The sequence below is a fragment of the Podarcis liolepis genome (assembly GCF_965112155.1).
Source record: "Podarcis liolepis genome assembly, chromosome: 8".
NCBI lineage: Eukaryota > Metazoa > Chordata > Lepidosauria > Squamata > Lacertidae > Podarcis > Podarcis liolepis.
This window is the reverse complement of record NC_139560.1, coordinates 38,860,650-38,885,362: the sequence shown is the minus strand read 5'-3', so window position 1 is coordinate 38,885,362 and position 24,713 is coordinate 38,860,650. Positions and strand designations below refer to the sequence as shown.

At 44.1% G+C, this 24,713-nt stretch overlaps 1 protein-coding gene and 1 long non-coding RNA gene across 2 annotated transcripts; both read left to right on the top strand.

Annotated features, from left to right (window-relative positions):
• The first annotated feature begins 1,710 nt into the window (after nucleotides 1–1,710).
• SOX17 (SRY-box transcription factor 17) lies at nucleotides 1,711–5,252 on the top strand. Its single transcript, XM_083518262.1, has 2 exons — nucleotides 1,711–2,533; nucleotides 4,031–5,252. Exons 1-2 carry the CDS (start codon nucleotides 2,239–2,241, stop codon nucleotides 4,891–4,893), a joined length of 1,158 nt encoding a protein of 385 aa, XP_083374388.1. The 5' UTR covers nucleotides 1,711–2,238; the 3' UTR covers nucleotides 4,894–5,252.
• A 2,170-nt stretch (nucleotides 5,253–7,422) lies between these two features.
• LOC310713667 lies at nucleotides 7,423–13,483 on the top strand. Its single transcript, XR_014529393.1, has 3 exons — nucleotides 7,423–7,529; nucleotides 10,639–10,738; nucleotides 13,058–13,483. It is a non-coding gene; the product is annotated as an uncharacterized lncRNA (long non-coding RNA).
• The last annotated feature ends 11,230 nt before the right edge of the window (nucleotides 13,484–24,713 follow it).

Here is a 24,713-nt window from a genome sequence, read left to right as displayed (position 1 = left end):
TTAAAATGCTCTAAAATGCAACAATCCCCTTGACCAGATCGGTCTGAACCGCAAACAATCTGGCCTCAGTTGTTTGTGGATCGCAGTTTACGCAGACGTCGTGGGATGCGGGGCTGAAGGCTCTCTAGCCGCTAGCGCAATGTACGTAAATGTCCCACAGAGAAGCAATCTGTTTCCTCTGAAGCTGTTTCTGTAACGTCTGCCCCAGGGTCAAAGATACTTTCCTAACATAGCACTCAGGCGCTCTGCGCTTTCCTGCGGTTGTGCATGGCGTAGTCCCGCTATCAAGCGGAATAAATATTTTGACGGGGAATCCCGAAGCGTTTCCTAGGTAATGGCTAGCAAGATGAGACAGAAAGTATCATCACCATTTCAAGAGAGTTTCGTTTCTTTTCAGCAGCAAAAAATATAATTTTGGGGTTTAAAATAAATAAATAAATAGTTCAAAGTATATTAAGCCTAACTGCACAGTATCTCAGACATCTTGATCCACGAATTATTTTCACCCTGGAATACAATCCAGCGGCGTTTTGACCCACAGCTTGGATCCAAAGTAACTAGGCTGACTCACAGCCAAGCGGTCCTGGGAATCTCGATTCTAAACACTAAACTCGGAATGACTTCAGGATCAGGGGGAACCTTTACGATATAGTCAAAGAAAAATAACTAAATGGTCAAAGAAAAACAACTAATTGCATTCCGCAGGAAGCGCAAGTTGGTGAGGCTGAGTTAAGGCAAGGAGCGACTACGTTCACCTGAATGTTGGTTTTGGCTGAAGCTGTCAAGACTGACACACCAAGCCTTGTAGCGAAACTCAATACATGCTTACTCGGAAGCAAGTCCCGCTGTGGAGCTTATTTTCCAGTAAGGCTATTTAGGGAAGAAGGTACTACGCTGAAATAAGTATCACTGATTTCAGAAAAAATATTAGATCCGAATTCAAAGCATGTAAGCATCAGTGCGTTTAATAGCATCGCCTTCTAACGTAAATACTAACCTACAGCTACACTTGGGAGTCATTTTCGCTGGAATCAGTACCGTTTACTTCCGGTTCTTTGAAGCAAGTGTCCTAGATTTTCATTACCCCCTACATAACCGCGCAATGTTGAGTTAACAATAGTGGTTTGGCAGGAGGTGTAATGATGACGATGATGATTAAATTCATTACCTGCCCTTCAACAGCAAGTCGCAGAGCAGGTTACAAGGTTTAAAGCATTTAAAAATTATTAGGTGATACTCTTGTTTATTTTGTGCATTAATGTACATCGTAAAAAACACATTGCATAATATTGTGCTGAAATGTTAGAAATCCCTTAAGTGCGAAAAAACTTAAACCCCTTAAAACGTGCTTGAGTTCCTGCTGTTGAAATAATCGGAAATGAACCAGTTAAAGTTCAAGTACTCTAAATTAATTATACCAACTGAAGCATCAGCAGCTGTTTGAGAAACAAAAGAAGTACATTTAGAGCATAGTTTTCCGTAATAAATATGATACTTGCATTTACAAAATATATATTTTTAGACTCCATTTGTGTGCGTGTACCCATGCGATACAAAAACTTAACGAATTATGATACACGATAACGTATCATGTACAAATGTAACGCTTACATATTATAAATGCACTTCTTAAAGCCCATTCTCAAAATGTATTTCTTCCATCAGATTTACCAATGACATTTCCTGTCTAGAAAACACGTCCAGCAGACAGGAAACAGATAAAATAGGTCGAAAGTGGTTCATTTTCCCTCCCAGAAAAACAAACTACTTAAATAGCGTGATCCCAAGCAAAGACATCCTCTTCGGTCACCTGTAACGAGTCACTTTCGGGTTCCTCTCATTCCGAGCCCAATCGCCCTTAACTTGAAAGTAGATCCCATTGATCTCAATGGAATTTACTTCCACGTAGCCCCAAGTCATGGAAAAATCCACTTGTCACTGGAAATGTTACTCCTGGCCAGCTCCCATACAGGTGAATTGCAGATGGAACTGGTCCTCTGCTCGCCCGCTGCGACGGTCCCCGGCCCCGCCCACGAAGCCGATTGGCCCGGGCTCAGTTTAAACGAAGCCGCGCGGCGACGGCCGCCAGCTAGTCGAGAGCCAGCGCGGACTGCCTGAGTGTCGCTCGGAGTCTCTCCCAAGCGTTCCTTCTTGCGAGCCATCCCGATTTGCCTTGCGGGGGCGCCAGGAAGAGGACCGAGGGCAAGGAGCGGGTGGGTCCGGCGGAGCAGCGTGGCAATGAGCAGCCCCGATGCTGGATACGCCAGCAGCGACGACCAAGGACGGTGCTCGCTCCCTCCTCCGCTCATGATGCAGTGTCCGTGGGCAGAGTCGCTGAGCCCGGAGGGCAAGAGCAAGGGCGAGGCGGCCGCCGCCGCCGATGCAGGCCAGCAAGGCGGCCCGGGCCGGGCCAAAGGGGAAGCGCGCATCCGCCGCCCCATGAACGCCTTCATGGTCTGGGCCAAGGACGAGCGCAAGCGGCTGGCGCAGCAGAACCCGGATCTGCACAACGCCGAGCTCAGCAAGATGCTGGGTAAGTGCCCGGGAGGCTTGGCAAAAGGCACGGGGGAAGGGGGTGCGGACTGTAAGGCGCCAGTGTCAAAGAAAGTCCCTAGACCTTGCTGTTGTTACCTACAACAAAGTAACAGCACAATCCCACCCATGCTCCCTTGGAAGTAAGTCCAAGGGGATTCCAAGTAGCTCCGCGAAAGCAGATGTGCCAACCTGAATAAAATATATTGGGGGGGGGGCAGGTAAGCCCCTACCCGCATAATACCCATCAACCGGGGGCGCGCGGCCCACTCCAATATATTATTGGGGACGCCAAAGGGACGTCGACCCCTAGGAGTTGGCCTTTATGCGCGGGAGCACACCCCAAAGCAACTGCCATCTCCGCAAGAGAAGGGTCCTTCTCTGGGAAGCTGGCTCGGCCACGCGAAGGAGTAACTCGGGAGCTTGGAGCGCACGGGGCAGAGCAGCAATTCCCAGGCCGCGCTCGCCCTCGATCCCGCCCCCCACGCAGGCAGGGTGGGCATGAGGGAGTTTCAAAAGGTCTGGCTAAGAGGGCAGCACGGGAGCAGGAGGGCTGAAAAGGCTTCAACCTCGACATAGCTAATGGAAGGTCCGACGGCAAAGATTCGGATTCCAGCGACATATTTATTTCCATTGCTATAATCCGACGTGCCTTTTTTGGCACGGGGAACGGGAAGGGAAATACTCTTTCGCAACCGGGAGGACGGCTGGCCTGCGTTTCTTCGCAATGCCGGCGCTGCTCCTCTCAGCTGCTGGGTCTGGGGCGCGAGGAGGCCGACCTTGTTTATCCACATAAAACTAGTCTTCTGCCATCCCGACTCCCGAAGGGTCTACACTTGTTTTAAGCCCGGATATGTGTCACATACTCTAGTTATTAAGCAAACTGCTTGTGGTCGTCCCTCAAATGCCGGCTACCTCACTGCAGCCTGAAATCCCCCCGAAAGCCAGAACCAACCGGCCCTGCTCCGAAGAGGTGCGTCCCCGAAGGTGCATCCCTCTTGCCTACACCCGGCTGAGAGGAGCGTGGAAACCTCTGGCCCATCGGAAGTTGCTGGACCTCCGCTCCGATCACCGCTGACCAATGGTTGCTTCACGCTGATGGGAGCTGGGAATCCAGAAACCCCTCAAGGGCCCCGATTGCCCATCCCCGAGAGGGATGTGAGGTGGTGTGGGAGGCAATGGTCATATGTACCTTGGAGCACGGAATCCATTTCTGAGTAGGCATTGCTAGGACTGTCAGTTGACTTTTTTCCTGCCTGAGGGAAAGTCCGCGCCAAGCGGGCAAAGAGTGTGCCGAGATTTGGGGTGAGGGCTGTATGGGATTAACTTCAATGTTAGGACTGCGTTGCCCATTGACTTGTTTTCCTGCCTGGCTGAGGGGAGACCAGCGGGCAGAGTGTGGCGAGGTTGGGGGGGGGGGGAATGACTGGCAGCCGCCGAGGCTGAATTGTGGGCGCCTGTTTGAAACCTCCATTTCCCCTTCTCTTCTCGCTGACAGGCCAGTCGTGGCGGGCGCTGACCCAGGAGGAGAAGCGGCCCTTCGTGGAGGAGGCGGAGCGGCTGCGGCTGCAGCACATGCGCGACCACCCCAACTACAAGTACCGGCCGCGGCGGAGGAAGCAGGTGAAGCGCCTCAAGCGCGGCGACGGCGCGGGCGAAGGCGGGGGCGGTTTCCTCCCCGTGCAGCAGCAGCAACAGCAGCACCACCACCACCACCACCCGCAGCACCAGCTGGGGCTGTCCATGGACGGGGGCAGCGGCTGCGAGGGGCTGGGCCTCCCGTACCCCGAGCAGCCGGGCTACGCCGGCGGGAACTTCCACTACCGAGACTGTGCGCCTCTCCCGCTGCCGGCTTTGGGCGCCCATTTCGGGAGCTACAACCTGCCCACCCCCGAGCCCGAGTCTCAGAGCGGCGCCTGCGCAGAGCCCGCCTTTTTCCCGCCTCACCAGCCCGACGAAGGCGGCTGCCTGCTGGGGCCCTACGGCTACCCGACGCCCCCCGGGGCCGAGTATCCCTGCAACGGCGCCCCTGCCGGCAGCAGCGCCGGGCTTTTCCGCGCCCGCTTCGCGGCTCCCGTGGCCGCCTACGCCTCTGCTCAGGATCCCGCGCAGCAGCAGCAGCCGCAGCAACCCTGCCGTCGAGGAGACGCCGCCGCCGGCTTGGAGCACCTTCCCCCGCATGACGTGGAGCTGCTGGCCGACGTGGACCGCGCCGAGTTCGAGCAGTATCTGTCCTTCGGCTGCCGGCCCGGCGAACTGGGCCTCCCTCCCTATGCGAGCCACGAGGCCTCGGAGGCGAACTCTGCCGCCGCTTACTACTGCGCAGCCGCGGGAGGAGGGGGAGGCTATCCGGAGCTGTGAGAGGGACTCGGCGGACTGGAATAGAGGCAGGAGCGGACTGGATCCCTCGGTTCTATTTATTGTAATTTATTGACTGGAACATTTTTAGAAACCAGGCCTGGGAACTTTGAGCGGGGTTTTTTTTTTAAGTACCCGCCGGAGCCTTCGTTTCCCCTTTCCCCCTTTCCTTCTTGCTGTAACCTCCACATCGGACAGAGCCAGCGAGGCTGCCCTTAGAGCTCACTAGGAGGCAACTCGCCCTTCGCCTCCGAACCCGCTTCCTTCAAGGGGTCCTTGTACAGAAGGGGGTGGGACTTGGGGAACCCCCAGTAGACGTTTGACTTGGAAACAGCTCGGCAATAAAATAACTCAGGTGGTTATGAGTGATGGTGTCGTTCTTGCGGGCTTCGCCGTGTGTAAATATACCCAACACCTTTGCGGAAGGTAGAGCAGAAGGTCCCCGGTTCAGCTCGCAGCATCTTGGGGGGCGGGGAGTCTCTGCCAGTCAGTGTAGAAAACATGAGGAAGATGAGTCAATGGTCTGGCTTAGTCCGAGGCAGCTTCCTCTGTGCCAGACAGGAGAACCGAGAGCTGGTCAAACAATTCGCACTTCACACTCCTTGTCGGGTCCCCTCGGTGCTGCTACAAGGATCCTGGAGTAGGCACTTTTAATAAGACTTCTGCCTAGAAGCTGGAAGGTTGTAGAGTGAGATGTGTATAAAGCAGAGTCTGTTTTACCTCCATCCAATATCTGTAATTATAAGGTGGCATATTAAAGGTATTAGACTTTGGGGGAGAGTTCGATAATACGCGACATCTCCCAAAGCAGTTACCATGAACATACAATTACTGAACTTATAATCTCACTGGCACTCGAATCTCAAGATCCGCACCCCACTTCTTTCCAAATAATACTATTTCAGATACTAGTAGTACTTCAGAAAGTTTGTTTAAATGCAGGCAGTTTCTCCCTACAGCTGGAGAACTTTCCAGAGGAGTCACTAAAGCAGGGCTCTAGATGCAGGGGTCGCACAATTTTTCTTTCCCCTCGCTACTTTTTGCTAAACTAAACCGCTGAAGTAAAAAAAGCTGAAGGCAGTCAAGAGGAGATTTGTGTGCAAACGAATTTTCCACTCCACCCCGTTCTGCAACTCCGAAACTCGGGCTCTCTTGCCTCCCCCCAGTGAGCCTTTGGCTCATGGGTCCCGGGGATTTAGTAAAAGTAGCTTCCCTTTTGGAAAGGGTATTTCTTTGCAAAATAATGTGATTATCCACTACAGCTGGTTTGAAAATAAAGGACGGCGGTGCTCCAATTGCCTTTCCTCTCAAAATAGTGAGTTTACCGTTTAAATAATTTCTGGCAATAAATGAACAGGTTTGGGAAGAACAGGTAGGAGGTGTAGGTAGGCTGTGATCCCAGTCACAGCCTTGTGTAGGGACACCAAAACGCTTGATCCCGAGTGCACAGGCTGGGGGTGTACTTCTTCGGAAGGAATCCGTTGTCAACCTGGTGCCCGCCTGCTGTTACTGGACCTGCTGTTACTGGGCTCTCCCACCATCTCTGAACACTGGTCGTGTTAGCTGGGGCTGATGAGAGTTGGGGGTCTAAAGCACTGGCGGGGGGCGGGCGGGACCAGGTTGGCAAATGCCACTCTGCAAAGGAGGATCAAGTTCTAGGGAAAGAAGAGGAGTTATCTGTCCCCTGATGGTTTTAAGTTTATCAGCAAGGCGCCGAATGAAATCAAGCGTTCCAGATTAAATCAGGTTGATTTTGATTTCCCTTGATCACTTCCTCATCTCTTCCTTTGAGGTCCCCTGCCCCACATTCGTATTGGAAAAACACCAGCACCGTGAAAACAAAAGAAAAAGAAAAAAAGAGAATGTTATTTTAGAAAACTTCACCATCACTAGTGAGGTGAAGTGTTCCAGTCCGGACACGGTCTCCCTTTGCTTGGGGTAACGAAGAGTTTTTCCTTGTAAGTTTGAACTTGAAACGAAAGAGGATACTGGGAGATTATTTTCTTCAAAAATAATTAGTTTGTGTGTCATTTAAAAAACACAGTCTTACTTACAAATCACCTCCTAAGTATTTTCCCTCTCCCCTTTCTCAGTTTCTTGAGCAGCACTTGAAAGAGAGCTTTATTCTGGGAGAGCGAAAGAGAAGAAAAAAAGAAAGCGCCCCTTTCCCTTCCTAGCTCTCGTTTCAGGATTGCAGATTCAGTCAAAGGCGATCAAAAGAGAAAAGAGACGCTTCAAAGCAATTGGTCTATTAACTGAAATCACACTAGGACAATTCGGTCAACCGAACTGTCTAGTGTGCAAGAAATTGGGTAGTGCCAATTTCGGCTCAAAACTAGATCCCCTTTAGCTTGAACTCATTGGAATGGTTCATCCGAACCGCCCCCTTTTTATCCCCAGGGAACAATTGGGCCGGTGACTTTCTCTTGCGTTTAGGAACTGATCGTGTTAATTTCTTCCAAGCTGCGAGATAAAGAGGCGCGGGAACATATGTAACTTCGCACTTTGCCCTCTCACAAACCGTAAACCGATGGTAGGAGGAAAAGCGGGTGGTGAATTGAAAGTTTTTCTGCACCTTGCAGCGAAAATAGGCAAATAAAGCTGGTCATTTCTGTAGATTGATGCTACAGTGCTTAAGAGTAAGCCCCATTTAAGGCAATCGTATTTACTTTAGAGTAAACCTACTTTATTGGATTGGAAGCTTCAGTATGTATTTCAAATGTCTTCCTTTAACTCGATTTCACCACCTCCACTTCTATCATAACTTCATTTTTAGTTTGTATTTAGGTCCATTGGTTGGTAAATACCTAATCCCAAACCAATCCTCTTTGGAAGAAAGACCTACTGTGCTTGATGAGAATTCGCGATAAACACTGGTAGGTTCTTGCGGTTTTTCACAGGCCACACCTAGTCCTTTACGTGACGGTTGGGGAGCTGGATTTGGCCAGATCCTAACCTCCCCTCCCCACCCACCGCTCCACGGGTCAAATTTGACATGTGGATAAACTGGCCAGCTTTCGACCGATTGATGTCATAATGTCAGGTGATCCTTTTCTCTTTGCCCACGTAGATTGGAATCAAATAATGCAGGCTAAAGGACAGGAATTTGCAGGCGCTGACGTTCAGCTGATTGTCAGCGTTCACAAAGCCCTGCGCCTTTGCAAATGTCATTTATCACAGCGGTGCCTACCCGATGTAGGTGGGCGTGGCTTGACCAAAATAGCCTTGCAGGCAAAATGGGAGAACGCATGTTTACTCGGAAGAAAGTTCCTGTTAAGTTCAGTGGGGCTTAATCCAAAATTAGTATAGTTGGGACTGCAGTCATGCAGTACAGCCAGATACAGGCTTTTTCTTTAGTAAATCTCACTGTTTAGAGTCTTATTCATAGGTAAGTGTGGATAGGACTGTAGCTTAAAGTTCAATATTAACTCAATCTGTCCCCCTTCCATATTGCTCTAGACCAGCACATCCTTAACATTAGTAATGGATAGTTTCAGGATGAGTGGAAAAATGGGAAAGCTTTCCAAAATGCTCATTTTTTAAAAAAGTGAGGACTAGCTTAATCACACCTAAGGCCAACTATCTCTACGAGAGAAAGATAGCCCCAGCCTAGATCAAATAATCCAACTGATAACTGGTGTATGAACTCACTTCAACATCAAAACACAATGAGATTGTCTAAATTCCAGACTTCTTAAACAGAGTCTGAGTCAATTAACTGACTTGTTTTGCCAAAATGTGTATTTTTAGGCAATTGCTCTCTTTCTCATCACCACCTGTCCCTTTTGCATCTGCATGACAACTAAAATGTCAGTTCATTTTGTGCATATTGATCACATTGATTAACCAGTAATCTACAGTTATAGTTAAGGGAAAACTTTTGATGAGATCAAGTATCACAGTTTCACCAAGCTCCTCAAGGAAAAGGCTTTTACACTTTTTATTTGCTGTTTTTCTGTTGGATCATCTCTATCTCAGCTACAGGCTGAAAAATAGGCTTGATCAAAATGCTGGGAATTATAGTTGAAGGGAGAATCAAGAGACCACCAAATACAATTCCCAGGAAGCCCTAACTGGTAAGCAGCTATAAAATCAATATAAATCCTCCATGTATAAGAAAATATTAAGAAAATTGGTCCATGCAGCAGCAGGGGTGTGCCATTCAACAAATACACGAGGAATATCAGTGTCCATGGTATTCAACAGCATTCTAACATGGCCCACTCCACTGAACACAGGTCCATCTAGGCTGGCAATGTAAGGGGATTTGGGGAAAATCTCTTCAGGATGAACATTAATGAAGGAACGGGGCTGTGAAAAAGAAATACATGTTTTAAAAATTATGAAGTTATTTTTATAGTTATGAAATTATGAAGTAAATACCTTTATTGGGCTAATCAAAAGGTCATAAAATAGTGTGCAAGCTTTCAGGTTCCACAGAACCCTTCATCAAACTAAATGTTGAAAATTCAAGGGGTATGAGGGGAGGAAAAGGTTGCTGGGGTTACTCAAGCCATCCATGTCTGCATTGGTAAGATGGAGGTGTGGGTGAAGCTAGTAGACATTCAAATGAGGTGCTTTCCACTACCTTATTTAATGACATTTTGCTTGGCCTAATAAAGATATAGCCCTCATACAGACTTTTTTTTTGTAAGAGCCAACCAAGCTATCTTTACTTTTTGTGTAATTTTTAAGATGTTGCCTTGCTTCTACCTGCAATTTAGGCTTAGCAGTTTGCTGAGATCCCAAGAGAATATATTTATGCTCTTATTGGAGGATATACATTAAATGGACTGTAAAGCAGGTGTCTAAGGCTATCACCCTATGCCCACTCAAATGAGAGCATGTCCTGTTCTACACAATGGGATTTACATCTGAGTAAGCATGAATAGACTCGGATTGCATGTGGGTTTAGGGCTGCAGCCTGATTTGGAAACTCATTTAATTGTAGCAGGTAAATGGCAGTGAGCAAACAGGAGCACACTGCAATAATAATAATAATAATAATAATAATAATAATAATAATAATAATAATTTATTTGTACCCCGCCCATCTGGCTGGGTTTCTCCAGCCATTCTGGGTGGCTTCCATTGAAACAAAAAAACACTAAAATATCATACATTAAAAACTTCCCTGAACAAGGCTGCCTTAAGATGTCTTCTGAATGTCAGGTCTTTCTATGCATGCTTGTTTGGAAGTAAGCACCCAATTCAACCCAGTGGTGTTTGCTTCTTAGTAAATGTGCATGGGGTTGGGCTACACATCAGTTTATCCACAACAAGCGTGAATTACAGCAAAGTGTAATTACAGCAAAAGTTCAGGAAAATGAGATGTCAAATACTGTAGTTCATCTCTCTGTGTTAGGTATAAGCCCCCAAACCTGCACTCAGGACTCACAATCTTGTTTCAGATTCAAGATCTTAACTTTTGATGCAGATAATCTGCAAACGCAGCACCCTTGGACATGATAGTTAAGAAAGATGTTGAGTCCTCACACAGTACTCTGCATTGCCAATATGAAACATTTCCTAGAGATTTTCCCTTAGCTAGTGCGGAGAAAGGCTTCCACAAATGTGTGGAGGGGGGAAAGAGTCAGAAACCACTGAGTTTTAATGGCCAGGTTGCAATGAAATGAAAATGATGATCCCTGACTTCTGCATTTATTTCTCTGTAGCTGGCTCTGGATATCTAGCTAATTGATTTAAGTGATAGTCTCATGATTGAATTTTACATTTCTTTCTTTCTAGCAGACTCAGGACATTTCCTTATCTGATTGATTTAAGTAAGGGCCACCTGATTGAGTCACAGGCTACATTAGTTCCACAGAACAGGGAAAGAACAGAGCAGGTGAGGCAACACGCATTTATCAGATTCAGGACAGGATATATGGGCAATTTTTATTCATCTCTTTTACCTTCCCTTCAATGAGCCTTCACTCCCTTCCCTTTTCTCATTTTCTCCTCACCCTGTGATATAGCTTAGGACAACAGAAAGTGAAAATGAATGTTTTAAGATTCAGGACAGACCAAAGGAGCCTTTTCACCACCACAATAACAACAACCAGCACATTTGTTAGTCGCTTTATCCAAAAAATGTCACAATGCAACTTCGCAAGATAAAATAAAAACAGATACAATCAATTTAGAACTAGAAAATTTAAATACAATTTGATCAAGTATTTTCTAAGACTGGAGTAAATTCGTAATTTATTTAAAAGACCACTGTAAACAGTTAAAATATCTGGCAGGGATGTAATGACACTTGTAATGTGGAATTATTTATGAGAATTATGGTTATTTAACAGATGGATAAGGGTAAAAGATGCAGCAAATTTAATCTTAAATATGGAACCCAGGGAGGGAGGGAAGGAGGTCCGAAGATTCAAAAGAACCTTGCACTTTAATGTTTGAAATGGTTATGTTAAATTTTATAAAATTATGAAAAAACCAATAAAAATTATTTAGAAAAATAGAAAAACAAAATACAAAATTCCTAAAGTGCCCATAAGAAGGACAAGCTGTACCTCACAGTGAGTATCACAACAGAAGCTATCTTGAATACCAAAGGCCTGGGTATATAGGCCAAGCACCTAAAAACTGACAGTCATGGTGCCAGGTGCATTCCCCCGAGGAGAGCATTGTTTACATGCTGCATAGATAAGCTGTGGAATCTGTTCCCACAAGGTGTAGTCACATCCAAAAACCTGGATGGCTTTAAAAAAGGATTAGCCAAATTGATAGAGGATAAAACTATCAGTGGCATCCATAGTTATGTTCTACCTTTACCATCAGAGACAGTGTACCTCTGAATACGAGTTGCTGGAGAATGTAAGTGGGGAGAGTACTATTGCACTCAGATCCTGTCTGTGAGCTTCCCATGGGCACCTCATTGGCCACTGGGAGAACAGGATGCTGGACTAGATAGGCTTTTGGCATTATCAGGCAGGGTTTGTGTTATGTTCCTAGTGCATTGGCATATATTATGGGGATAAATCATGCCTGCAATTAAAAACAAGGAAGCATTCAAAAGTTGAGCAGATAGGGAGGGAGACCAACGGCACCTCCCTCTTATGGGAGCAATGGCTTAGGCATGCATGTATAAAAGCACTTGTTCAGCCTAGAGAAGCCCTCAAGGTCTCTCACTGACCATTTCAGAGATCAGAATAATGTCATCTCAAGTTATCCCAACTTCATAGTTGCAGACAAAAGTCTCCTGCACTGTTTTTAATGCAAGTATCAGAAAAAGCCTTGCGTTTCTTTGCTTATCTGAGCGAAACTTTGTTTCATTTTGTATTTCTTAAGGGTTATGAAGAAACATTTTGTTTCTTCACCGAAAGAATGCCAGCTTCATTTATCCACAAAGAATATGTCTAGGAACAAAGTAATCTTGGGTTTTTTCCAAGGTATTGTGGGATTACTTTACAGTGTCTGATTTTCTTCAAGGCTTCTTGTTGCTGTGATTTAGAAGCAAAATTTATTCTGCATGCATCCTGTTTAAAACAATTATTTTCCTGTTTTATGAAAATACTGGAATATGTTTGTGCAGTCATAGGTTTTATCCTGAATGACCAAAAAGGCAAGCCAATATTCATCAATGTCTAAACTTGGATCCATATTTCTGAATGCGAATCTGTGCTGTTGTTTTAAATAATTTGGTTCCCGATGAGTATGAGGTGAATAGAAAATGGGTCAGTTGCTACTTCCCAACCATAATTAAGTTGGACTCCCTTTGAAATATGTGGATTTTGACATCTATTTATTATTTGATAGGACTTGATCAGCCAGGGTTTTTCATGTGGAAATTTTGTGACTTTGTGGTATGTGCATATCAGATCCTGAATATCACAAAATATGATTAATGAATTCATATCACATGCAAATGTTATGATTGGGAACATGACACCATGGTACTAAGCAGAATTGGGTTGTGTAATTAATATCTAGGCAAGGGATTAAATCATATATAGAAGTGTTAACCTGATAATTTCCCCTGCAGTTATATCAATATTTCCAAATAAGGGAGGCACCCTCTTGTTTATTGAGGAAATATGATCCCCTACGGGAGGAAACAGAAATATTATTAAAATTAATCATTAACAATTAATATATATTAAATGAAAAGTTTCTGCATGAAAATATGATGAATGGATCATTTATCTTTTCACAGGCCCAGAAAGCAAAGCTTGAAGATTGTTTGGTAATTTTATGTTTGCTTCCTTCCTTTGGCTGTAAGAAGCATAATAGTTGATCTTTCTGTTTCCTCATCCATGGAGGAAGATGCAGCACCACAGAACATGGTTAATGCTATGTGTACACACTTACACCTGATAAACCTGCTTGCTCCTGAGGCTAGGAAAGTGGATCTTACTTAATTGGTGAGAAAATAGAAGAAAACACTTCCAAGTCCTTAAGATTTACATCCTGTGTTTTCAAAACTCAGTGCTCTATAATTATTGACTTAACATTTCAGTTCATTAAACAACCATGTTAGGGTTGCTTTTCTAGGGTGTGTGTGGGGGTTTGTGGGTTTTTTTTGCGGGACGGGACGGGGATTGTCTACTTGTTCCTTTTTGAAATGTAAATTAATGGGCATCATACTGTGATCCAAGAATGATTCACATAAACAAATTTTGGACTATAAGTCCCTTTAGCATAGCCAGCACATGTAAGGGGAGACTGCCTTATATATTTAATTTAGATACAGCTTAATCATAAACAAAACCTTTAAGTGGTTTATATTCCTTATGATGCCGGCAATCTCTCTAGAGCAGAAATGTGGAATCTGTAGCCTTCCAGATGATGTTTGGCTCCAACCCTCATCAACTAAACTGGTTTCTACCATCAGTAATGGCCTGGATGAGGGTGAACAAATTGAAACTTAATCCAGACAAGACAGAAGTGCTCTTCAGCCTGTGCTGGATGGGGCTACACTCCCCTTGAAGACACAGGTTCACAGTTTGTGGATGCTTCTGGGCTTCACCCTGAGTCTGGATGCCCAGGTTTCTGAGGTGGCCAAGGGGGTCTTTGCACAGTTGAAGCTAGTGCACCCAGTAGCAGAAGAAGGGAGATTTTGGGGGAGTGGGGTGCCACGGGTGGTACTGGGGCTGCAGGGTGCCCTTCAGTGGACAGGCCCAGTGCTGCCTAACAATGCAGCCAGGACACGGCGTGGGACACAGTGTGGCACTTGGCTAGGGTGCCCCAGCTGCTGCCTCCTTCCTGGCTAAAGCTGCCCTCCAGTGCTCCAAAACTCAAAGAGCTACAGCCAGATGGTTGACCAGAGCTGGCTACAGAAAGCATACAATCTGTTTTCAGGCACATTTCAAAGTGCAAGTTATGCTTAGGCCCAGGCTATTGAAAGACAGCATTCTCTCATACAAACTTCCCAGGGTCCTGAGATCTTTGTGGGAGGGCCTTTTCTCGGTCCTGTCACCTTCACAGGCATGCAGGAGAGGGCCTTTTCAGTGGCTGCTCCCAGACTTTAGAATTCCATTCCAAGAGAAGTTAGCTTGGCTCCCTCCTTGCTGTTCTTCCACTGGCAGGAATTTCCTAAAGAAATTACATTATCTTAAATGCAAAAACATAAACTGCTACATTTTTATAACTGGCTTTTAAAAATGAATGGAAGTGGCATCTTTTCAAAAGGGGGATTTTAAGCTCTCTCTCTCTTATATAAAAAAATGCTGCTCATTAAAGCACCTCACTGTAGCTGGTTATCCATGGCTGGTAGGCAACTTTAGACTACCCCAGCAAAAACTTCATTTGTCCAAACTAATATTGGCTGATCTCATCTTAGCAGGTGTAAATTAAGCAACCAGTAGAGTTGATGATAGTTTAGGGCTTGGCAGGCTCCAGAAACTAAAATACTCAAGGAAGATTAATGTGTTTGTGGGTGGATGGGCAACTAATTAGTAGGGGGCAAACCATTGGAGATAATTATTGACAAATGATAATTGACTCATTAAAAATGTAAAGGGACACATAATAAACATAGCAGTTAAAATGTACACACACAAATTGACTAAAGTTCATAGCACCACTGAAATGATGTAACTTACAGATCAGTTCTTGTGAGCAGGGTTGGTTTCATAGCTTTTCCTGAAATCTGAAAGAGAGACAGCCTTGACTCCAGCTGAATATCCTGTTTAGTTCTACAGGTCAAAAAACTGCTGCCAGCATCATAAAAGTCTTTTTTCCCATCCGTGAGTGCTATCACTTTCACGTCTTCAATTAACCACATCTTTACCAAAGTAGAAACTGTCACATCACTGATGTTTGATGCCCCCATTCAAAACTTGTTTACTTCGAGTAGAATTCTTATAACTTAAATATAGATCTTTATTCCAGTCTGCATCTGCACTGGAACTATTTTTATGTCTGGATTTGTTTTTAAATCTTTGTACTGTTTTTAGGATGTGGGTTTTTTTTTAAAAAAAGATAGAATTGTAGAGTTGGAAGCGATCCCAAGGTTCATCTAGTCCAACTCCCTGCGATGCAGGAATATGCAGCTGGATCAAACCTGCAACCTGGGCATTATCAGCATAGTGTTCTAACCAACAGAGCTACGTCCAAGTACTGTATCAGCCTCAGCCACAAAACTAATACTCAGAGCAATTAGTTTTGAGCATGTTTACTTGCATTAAAGTCCATATAGATAAGCATTTATATATCGTATTGTTGTTTTATTGCTATGGTCAATGGCTGATGCAAATAAAGATTCATTCATTCATTCATTCCATATAGCTAAAGTAGCACGTTGAAGTGGTTTGTGCATTAGGACATAAAGGCATCATGGACAAGGGCTTCCAATATTCAGGTCAGGGAAAATATGAATGCAGGCAGACAGAAATTCATATACTTTATGGGTAATATTCAATAACTCATACTTAGAGTAGCTTCATTGACATCAATCAACGTAACTCATGAATTACTGGATTGCAATCTTGGTGCTTTTTAAAAATGTTATTTTTAAGTATAAGATCAATGCATGATTGTTTCATTTGTTGAATACCACTTTATTTGCACTGAAAACAACTCTAAAATATCTCATAAATACAATAAAATGTATGCAGGTTTACAGTGCCTTATTAAAGTCAATATTCATTTCTTGAATATTACCTTATCTGCACTGAAAAGGCCTCTAAAATGTGGCATAAATCATATGTACAGGTTTACAGTGCAGCATGAAAGCTGATCACATCAGGAAGTATGACAGTATGACAGTTGCATATACTGTAGCTGAAAGAGATGTGAAATCCCAGGAACATCAGTCATGATGGGGACTGATATGTATTATTTGTGTTGCCATACATTTTGATTTTGTTTGACAATGAAAAGAAACAAGGAGAGTTTTAATTTAGCCACTGCAGTACTAGGAAAAATCAAGTTTCAGGCTTCTATCAGCCCACCTGTCTTGGTTTCCTAGCCTTATTGACCTCTGTCTGCCCTTTAGATGACAGATTAGCTGTGAACATCCTTTATAAAAGGAAATAGTGTTCTATAAAATTCACACCATGGTTTCTAATTTAGCATCAGAGCCAGGACATCCTAAAATAAAATTTGAGTCAAAAATAGATCTGTGTGTGTGGCAGGGGAAACTGTCAGGGTTGAAAGCAAACCATTAATCTACTTAAAAGTTAGCTTAATCTGTGAGAAAACATACACAAAAGGAGGGTTTGTGGCTTCTTCAGATACTGTGTGTTTTGCTGATAGGGAGTAAAGCAAAACAAAAAAAAAAACAAAAACAAAAACAGTATGTTTGCTATATCAAGTGTGATAAAGATGAGGCACTGTATAGCAAAACAGAAAGGTTAAAACTCCACTCTCAGAACTGATCTTGCAGAGAGGACATGTGTTATAATTATGTGGTTGAAGTTTGTCTCTCTCCAAACGGCAATTTAAAATTGAAAGGTATCATTTGATGGAGCTTTTACACAGAATAATTTTGTTGGACTGAAATTGCTCAGAGTTTGCTTAAATTGTATGTTTGTGGTTCCTTATTGATGGCTAACTCAGCAACCTACAATATTGGTGCTGAACAATTAAATAAAAATGCTATCACCATTTTACCAGTCTATGTTATGAAAATGAATGATCAGATTGCCTTTGAGAACAATTGCTAATTGTAGGAAATGTCTGCCTCCTTGATATTGTCATCTTTTATGACATTTTGTTTCTTAAATTGTTTTACAATGTCTCATGCAATATTATTCAGCTTTATTGTAAAGTTGAATAGTATATGTGGTTAAAGGAATAGTTTACTGCCAATCAATATTCAAAACTGCATGGCAGTTAGGCAAGAAAAAGTGCGGTTAAAGAAACGTACAAATAAAAACAAGCAAATGAATTACATTTTATTCTTACAAAGTGATCTCATAGCAAGCAATTTCTGCATTATTTCTGCTCAAAAGAAGCCATCTTCAAAAATATCAGTTAGCACTGGAGTCAGGAATCTAATGATGGATCCCCCCTTGTCCCCAAAAAGTATCTGGAACCAAAAAAAGTGATGTAGTCAGGATAAATTATTCAGACTACAGAAGTTTACACACCCATTTAACTTGTGCCTTTCATTTTAGCTGTGGTGTGTTTTTCACTAGGTTGTGAAGCAGAATCAAGATAGTTCTTGCAGTACTTTTCTAGGCCTTAGATCAGGCATAGGCAAACTCGGCCCTCCAGATGTTTTTGGGACTACAATTCACATCATCCCTGACCACTGGTCCTGTTAGCTAGGGATCATGGGAGTTGTAGTCCCAAAACATCTAGAGGGCCGAGTTTGCCTATGATTGCCCTAGATCAGTGTTTCCCAACCTTGGGCCTCCAGCTGTTTTTGAACTACAATTCCCATCATCCCTGACCACTGGTCTTGCTAGCTAGGGATGATGGGAGTTATAGTCCAAAAACAGCTGGAGGCCCAAGGTTGGGAAACACTGCCCTAGATGAACATCTAGTCAAGCTGATCTGACCTGCACACAGCTGCTGAGCTGACAATTTAAGCTTCTGCTTACAGAGACAGGTGAATAATATGTCTCTATGGGACAGCTGAATAGCCAGAATCTGAACTAAATTAACAGAGCCATCCATACCCAAGATCCATTGGGATGAGAGAGTCTGGAATAGATGGAACTTGGGCTGTCCCAGCTAAGCAGGGGCTCAGCTGACACAACTCCCTCATCGCAGCTCAGAAAGCGATATGCCTACATAACTCCCTCAACCCGGCTGAGCTCAGGCTTTGCTGACTCAGCCAGTGGAACTTAGTGATGTACTCACCCCTGTTCCAAACTTCAGTTCAGTCGCGTGAAACTTACACCAGCAAAAATGGGTGGTGTTGGTAAAATTCTGTTTCCAAGGCTTGTTTCCTATCTACCAGGCTTGAGGTGGGATTTGGAATAGGGGTAACTAAGCTTGACTTGGTAAAGGGTAAAGGGACCCCTGACCATTAGGTCCAGTTGTGGCCAACTCGGGGTTGTGGCGCTCATCTCGCTTTATTGGCCGAGGGAGCCAGCGTACAGCTTCTGGGCCATGTGGCCAGCATGACTAAGCCGCTTCTGGAGAACCAGAGCAGCGCATGGAAACGCCGTTTACCTTCCCGCCAGAGCGGTACCTATTTATCTACTTGCACTTTGATGTGCTTTCAAACCGCTAGACTTAAGCTGGTGTAAATTCCACTGCCTTCCTATACAGTCATACCTCATGTTCTGTTAAGTTCATGTTGCGTCTTTTCAGCTTGCGAACGTGGCAAACCTGGAAGTGTATAGTGCCAGGTTTCGCCGTGTGTGCATGCGCAGAAGTGTTCTGCATGCTTTGCGCATGCGCAGAAGCACTCTATTGTGCTGCACGCATGCGCAGAAGCGGCACTCTAGTTATGGACTTTTTGGGGTGCGAACAGCACGCCAGAATGGATCGAGCCAATAACTAGAGGTACCACTGTACATGGGATTGTTCTGCCAGAAAGGCCATGGCAAAATTTGAAGGAAGCGAAAGGGGAAGTACTGTGTCTGATGGGGAACGGTCAAGAGAACAATGGGGGATGTTAAAACTGAATGGTCAGTGGGTATAAGGAAAGGAATGGAAAAGAATGGTGAGGGCTTTGTTCCATCATTTGGAAAGGCCTCCTCTTTTGCCCAATATATTACAATGTCACTTTATGCAGGTGTCACACCGTGTTGATAGCTGATAAAGAAATACAGTAATGCAAAGGTACCAGGAAGTCATCAGAATTTTTTTGTGAGCATATGGGGGGGGGGGGGAATATAGTTTAAGGAAAGAAAATAAGGTATAAAAAGTGGGAAAGATAAGATAACAAATGTCAGGCAAATTAGGCAGGACACCATAAAAGAAACTGTGACCTCTGATCACATTGTGCTGCAACTCAACAATCAGCAGGTTCCACCAGGGGAGTAGAAGCTCGTGGTTGTGCGTAGCCCTAATTTTTTTTAGGGTTTATGCACTCCAATATTATTGCCAAGAGGGTCTGGCTGCATACAGACAATACATTTAACACTTATGGCTTCTCCCAAGGAATCTGGAAACAGTATTTTATTCAGCAGAGAGCTACAATTCCCTGCACACTTAATGAACTACACCTCCCAGGATTCTTTGGGGCTGGTCATGTGGCTTAAGCACTTTAAATATATGGCACGTATGTAGCTTCTCTGATGGCTTTTCTTGAGTTAGCTCTTGTGTATTATAACTGCTCAGAAAAAGTACCTGTGCTGAGAACCAGGAAGCACCTGTTTATGTTTGTTTTGCAATTTTGTATTTGAGTGCAACAAATATGATTTTGCCTTTTTAAAACAACAGCAGCAACACACTGAATAAATGTTAAAATTTCTTAGGAACTTAGAACCTTTGTGAGAAATACATGACCTTCTTACGTCCTTATAATCAGATGGTTGCATATCCCACTTTATTTATTTTCTTAACATATCGAGACAGGGGAAACCTTGATTTTGTTCCCCCTTTGTTTGTCATTGTGTAGATTGCAGATATTGGCTACATCTGTTTCCTGTGAAGGAAGCGTCACTGCTCCCTTTGTCCAGCAGGTGGAATACTTGCTGCGGTTTTGATAAAGCCAGAAATCCTAATGCGGCATTCTTATTTGGTTTTTAAAAGTCAAATTCCTGAGGGGCACGTTTGACAAAGAAGCATGGATAAGGAATTTTTAGCTTTTTCCCAAGCACACTAACTGAGAAGACTGTGTGAGCCTAGAAAATGTGAGTATGAATGATATCGGGCAAAGCAGTAGATGAAAATATATGCCCTTGGTTTGACTGAGCACACTTGCCACTATTCTTTCCTTTGTTTCTTTCCATTTATTTTCTTTTTCTTTTTCTGTTTCCTCCCCCTTTCCCACTCTCTTCTCAAAGGTTTAACTGCACTTAAGAGGGGGGAAACTACTTAAGTGTATATGTATGTGTATATATATATATATATATATATATATATATATATATATATATATGCAGGTTTTGGTGTCTTCGGGTGTCTTCCCGTGTAAGAGTTGGGGTGTCTAGGCGACGTTTCGACGAGGTCTCACTGGTCATCTTCAGGCTGGTGCTTTCGGCTTCTTGTTACTGGAACAGAGCAGGATCTCAGTGTTTGAGTTCCTATAAATACTGTTGAGGAGGTGTGGTGTATAGCCTCCAACGTTCTGGGCAGAGAGGAAGTTCCCAGGTTAGTGTGCCTTTTCTTCTTTTGTTCCTTAATTACTTGAGGGATATCTTGAGTGATTTCTTGAGTGATATTCTGAGTACCACTTAGGTGGGTCATTAGGTGTGGATTAGTTGCTAAAGCTTTCGTGTCTTGACCTCTTGAGCTTGTGAAGAGTTTTTCTGAGAAGATGGCTGTTCTGCACTTAGTTGTACTCTGACACCCGAAGACACCAAAACCTGCATTCCTGTACCCGTGAAAATCTACGAAAGCAAATATATATATATATATATATATACACACACACACACACACACACACACACACACACACACACATATATATATATATATATATATACACACACACACACACACACACTGGAGATATTTGTAAAAAGAAATCAGTGACTAATCCAAACCACAACAAGGTGGTCTTAATTTTAAATCCAAATACAATAGTATAAATAATAATTATTCATACCAAATACAAGATGTACTAAGAAAATATTCCTAACAGAATGTCAGAATTGGAGGCAGCATTAAAATTATTAAAAATGTAAGGCAGTCTAAGGCAATGCAACCATTCTAAGGCAATGCAACCATTTAAAATGCCTGGACAAATAGACACATTTTAACCTGGTGCTGGAAAGATTATAATGCCCAAACCACATATTTTTTTGGATATTTCTTTTCTTTTAAAAAAGAAAGAAAAACAATAGCAGGTGCAGCAGCCCCAATCCAGACAGAGGCCATGGTGGGGGGTCATGTGGAGCAGATTTAGCCTCTTCTTCCTTGCCATTTTCCCAATTTGGATCATGCTCCCCCATCTTCTTTTTGGCATTGGAGAAAGGTTTCTAATCACACTGATGAAAGCTTTCTTGTTCATGTTAAATTTCACCCCATTCTTCTGTTATCCTATCTAAAAAACTCTCCCTCACTGCACATAGCAGCCATGATGAAAACGCTCCCCGTGCCTGTAATTAATTTGTTTTAAAACAGCAACAACAAAAACCTGGTGTTCTTCCAGCGACACCTTTAGTGTCATATTGAATTTGGCTCTTAAGTTTAGTTTTCCCTCTGCCTCGCCTGTTTTATTTTTGTTCAGCCATGATCATGAGAAAAGCCCACATGATTGGCTTCTGGCCACACTTACCCTCTCCCCCTCTCCCGCACCCACCCCCACCCACCAGATCCATGCAAACAGCACCACAGAGAAACAATGTTCATACCACAGTTGGTGTGGATTAGTGTGCTCTCTATTGCTACTACAGTAGTACCTCTGGTTAAGAACTTAATTCATTCCGGAGGTCTGTTCTTAACCTGAAACCGTTCTTAACCTGAGGTACCACTTTAGCTAATGGGGCCTCACGCCGCCACTGCACAATTTCTGTTCGCATCCTGAGGTAAAGTTTTTTAAACCCAAGGTACTACTTCTAGGTTAGCAGAGTCTGTAACCTGAAGCGTTTGTAACCCGAAGCGTTTGTAACCTGAGGTACCACTGTACATTAGTTTGAAGCTCATGCCACTTTCTGTGAAAGGTTTTGAGAGATATGGCCAAATATTACCACTGCAATATCAGTAGTGTGTTTTTTCCATTCGGCCTGTTCACATGCTCCCATTGCCCTACACACAAACACATTTTGCCCTCTAATTTGTATTCCTACAACAGATAAATTCGCTTGAATTGGATTGTAGCCAGTTACAGAGAATAGCAAACTCCACAGTTATTTCAGCGCAAGGGCAGATTTAGGGTTGTGCGAGCGTGACATACACACACTGGGTGATGAGTTGAGGAGGGAGCCTTTTCAAAGCCTGGTAAGTGAGGCCTCCTTCTCAAAGACTAGTTAGCACTTTCCCAGTTTGGGGAAGGAGGTGGGAGGGCTCTAGGACCCTGCCAGAGCCTCATACCTGCATCCCAAAGCCCCATGATTTCTTACTCTGCTTTGGGAAGGCAGCACAAGGGCTGGGGGGGGGGAGGGCCCAATAAAACTTTGGCCTTGCACAGGGTGCCATATTACCCAAGTCCACCACTGTTCAACTATAACATTACTGCAACAGCACCCACCTGGTTTGTACTAATATCTCCCCCCCATACCTTATGTAATTGCAAATGACGGAAAGCTGTGGCTACTCATATGTAGCGCTAATATAGCACCTGCTATGTGTGAAACCATCATTTCTGAGGGCCACTATTGCACATAGAATTGCAGAGTTGGAAGGGACCCCAAGGATCATCTAGTCCAACCCCCTGCAATGCAGGAAGATGCAGCTATTCCATACAGGCACCAAACCTGCAGCCTTGGCATTATCAGCACCATGGTCTAACCCAGTGTTTCCCAATCTTTTTTGGGCAAAGGCACACTTGTTTCATGAAAAAAATCTCGAGGCACACCACCATGCCAGATGGGCAAAGGTCACTTTTTACTTATGTAAAAAAAAAAAAAAAATAGTAACAGCATAGAAGGTAATGGTTAGGCTAGCATCCCTCTTCCAAATATGCTAGGTTTTTATTTGCAGGGACTGTTCTACATGGGAAAGCATTCAGCACTGTCATTCTCCCATCTGCCATCTGAATTGGTACTATTCTGGGTTAGCTTACTCTGCTGCATGTGTAGATGAAAATGGCACCAAGTGTGGGGGAGGGGGCAGAACAGGTTTCAGATACAGGATATTAAGCATACACGTACTTCAGATTGAACTGGTTGCTTGCTTTGCAAGTTTTCATTTCCCAAATGACTGCCTTGGCAAGCGCAATACCTACCAGGCTCAACGCCGGTCTCGCGCTGCCGCTTCCCGCGCTCTCAAGGACCCGGGAGGAGGAAGGCGTGAAGGGAATCCCAAAGGCGCGAAAACCTTGCGCATGCGCAGGCTTTCCGCCTGTGACAGCCCAGTAGGCCGGCCGAAGCGAGCGGCGATGGGATGTGGGAGGGAGCTCGCTCACCGCCCCGCGTGTGCCTATGTGGGGCACGTTACAGCCCCGTGACGTCAGCGCCACGCAGGCAGCCAGGCAGGCAGACGGCGAGAGCCCCGCGCTGGGCGGCCTCTCCTCGCCGCCGCCGCCCCGCCTCTCGCCGCCCGACTCGCCCGCCTCCCTCCCACGGCACACCAGGCAACGTCTCGCGGCACACTAGTGTGCCGTGGAACACCGGTTGGGAAACACTGGTCTAACCAACTGAGCTATCCAGCTGATATGTGTCTGGCATGTTGGTCCCTGATGGAGACTACAATTCATACAGTTGGTATTTCCATGAACTTTCTGCTGAGCCAGAAGGGCATGCCACTGCCAGCTGCACATGCTCTTGTGGATGAGCACATAAGGAAACCAAGGCTGGCTGCATGAACAGGCCCTGCGTATCTGTGAAATCGTTGAAGCTGAAGCTGGCAGCTATGTAAAGCACTAGTTTTTAATTATTCACAGCTGAACAGAAGTGAAGTTATACCTAATTCTGATGTTGCCTTTATTGATGCATTCTACAGAAAGCATGATGCCCAAATTAGAAGTGTTTATTATGCATCATTTCCAAGTGCAGGTGGAGAATTAGAAATGGATGAAACAGATGTCTGCTGCAAGATAAAAACCTCAGCAATTATTTCTATTTTAAATCAGCCTTAATTGGATGTGGAAGTCAGTGAGTGTTCTTTATAATAGCGTTTTAAATGTATTGTTTAAGCAAAACTTTTATTTGTGGAGATGAGCACTTTTTAAAAAAATGCTTATATGATGTACATATATGACACATCTGCAGAGTTTATAAGGGGATATTTAGAAGACTTACCAGTGGTGAATGAAAACTGCTCAACAGTTTGGATAATTTGTTGAAGCAAACTCATTAATATAGCATGTGTGAGGGAGAAAGGGAGATATGCTTGGCTCCTCCAGTTTTGGGGTGGGTGGTATTTCATAGTTATTGTTGGAGCAAGATGTGTGCAGTGACAATTGCTCCTACCAGGGATTTTATTTGCTGAAACTCTTTGCTTCATCAGCCTCTGCTGGTTCACATATACAGTAATTTTATGTGGCTTGAAATCCTGAATTGTAATTGCTGCAATTAAGAGGTAGTAAGTCCTCATGCCCTCAAGCTGATTTCTTTCTGAATTACTAGAAACCTGAAACCCTTTTTGTTGTTTGTTACCTACAGTCATTATTATCATATCACATGACAGTTTTTTGCTTTT

Excerpts from the sequence above, each read along its gene's own strand:
- SOX17 (XM_083518262.1), top strand. The coding sequence starts at position 2,239 with ATGAGCAGCCCCGATGCTGGATACGCCAGCAGCGACGACCAAGGACGG. Across the intron at positions 2,534-4,030 it reads CGAGCTCAGCAAGATGCTGG|GCCAGTCGTGGCGGGCGCTG; the intron begins GTAAGTGCCCGG and ends TCTCGCTGACAG.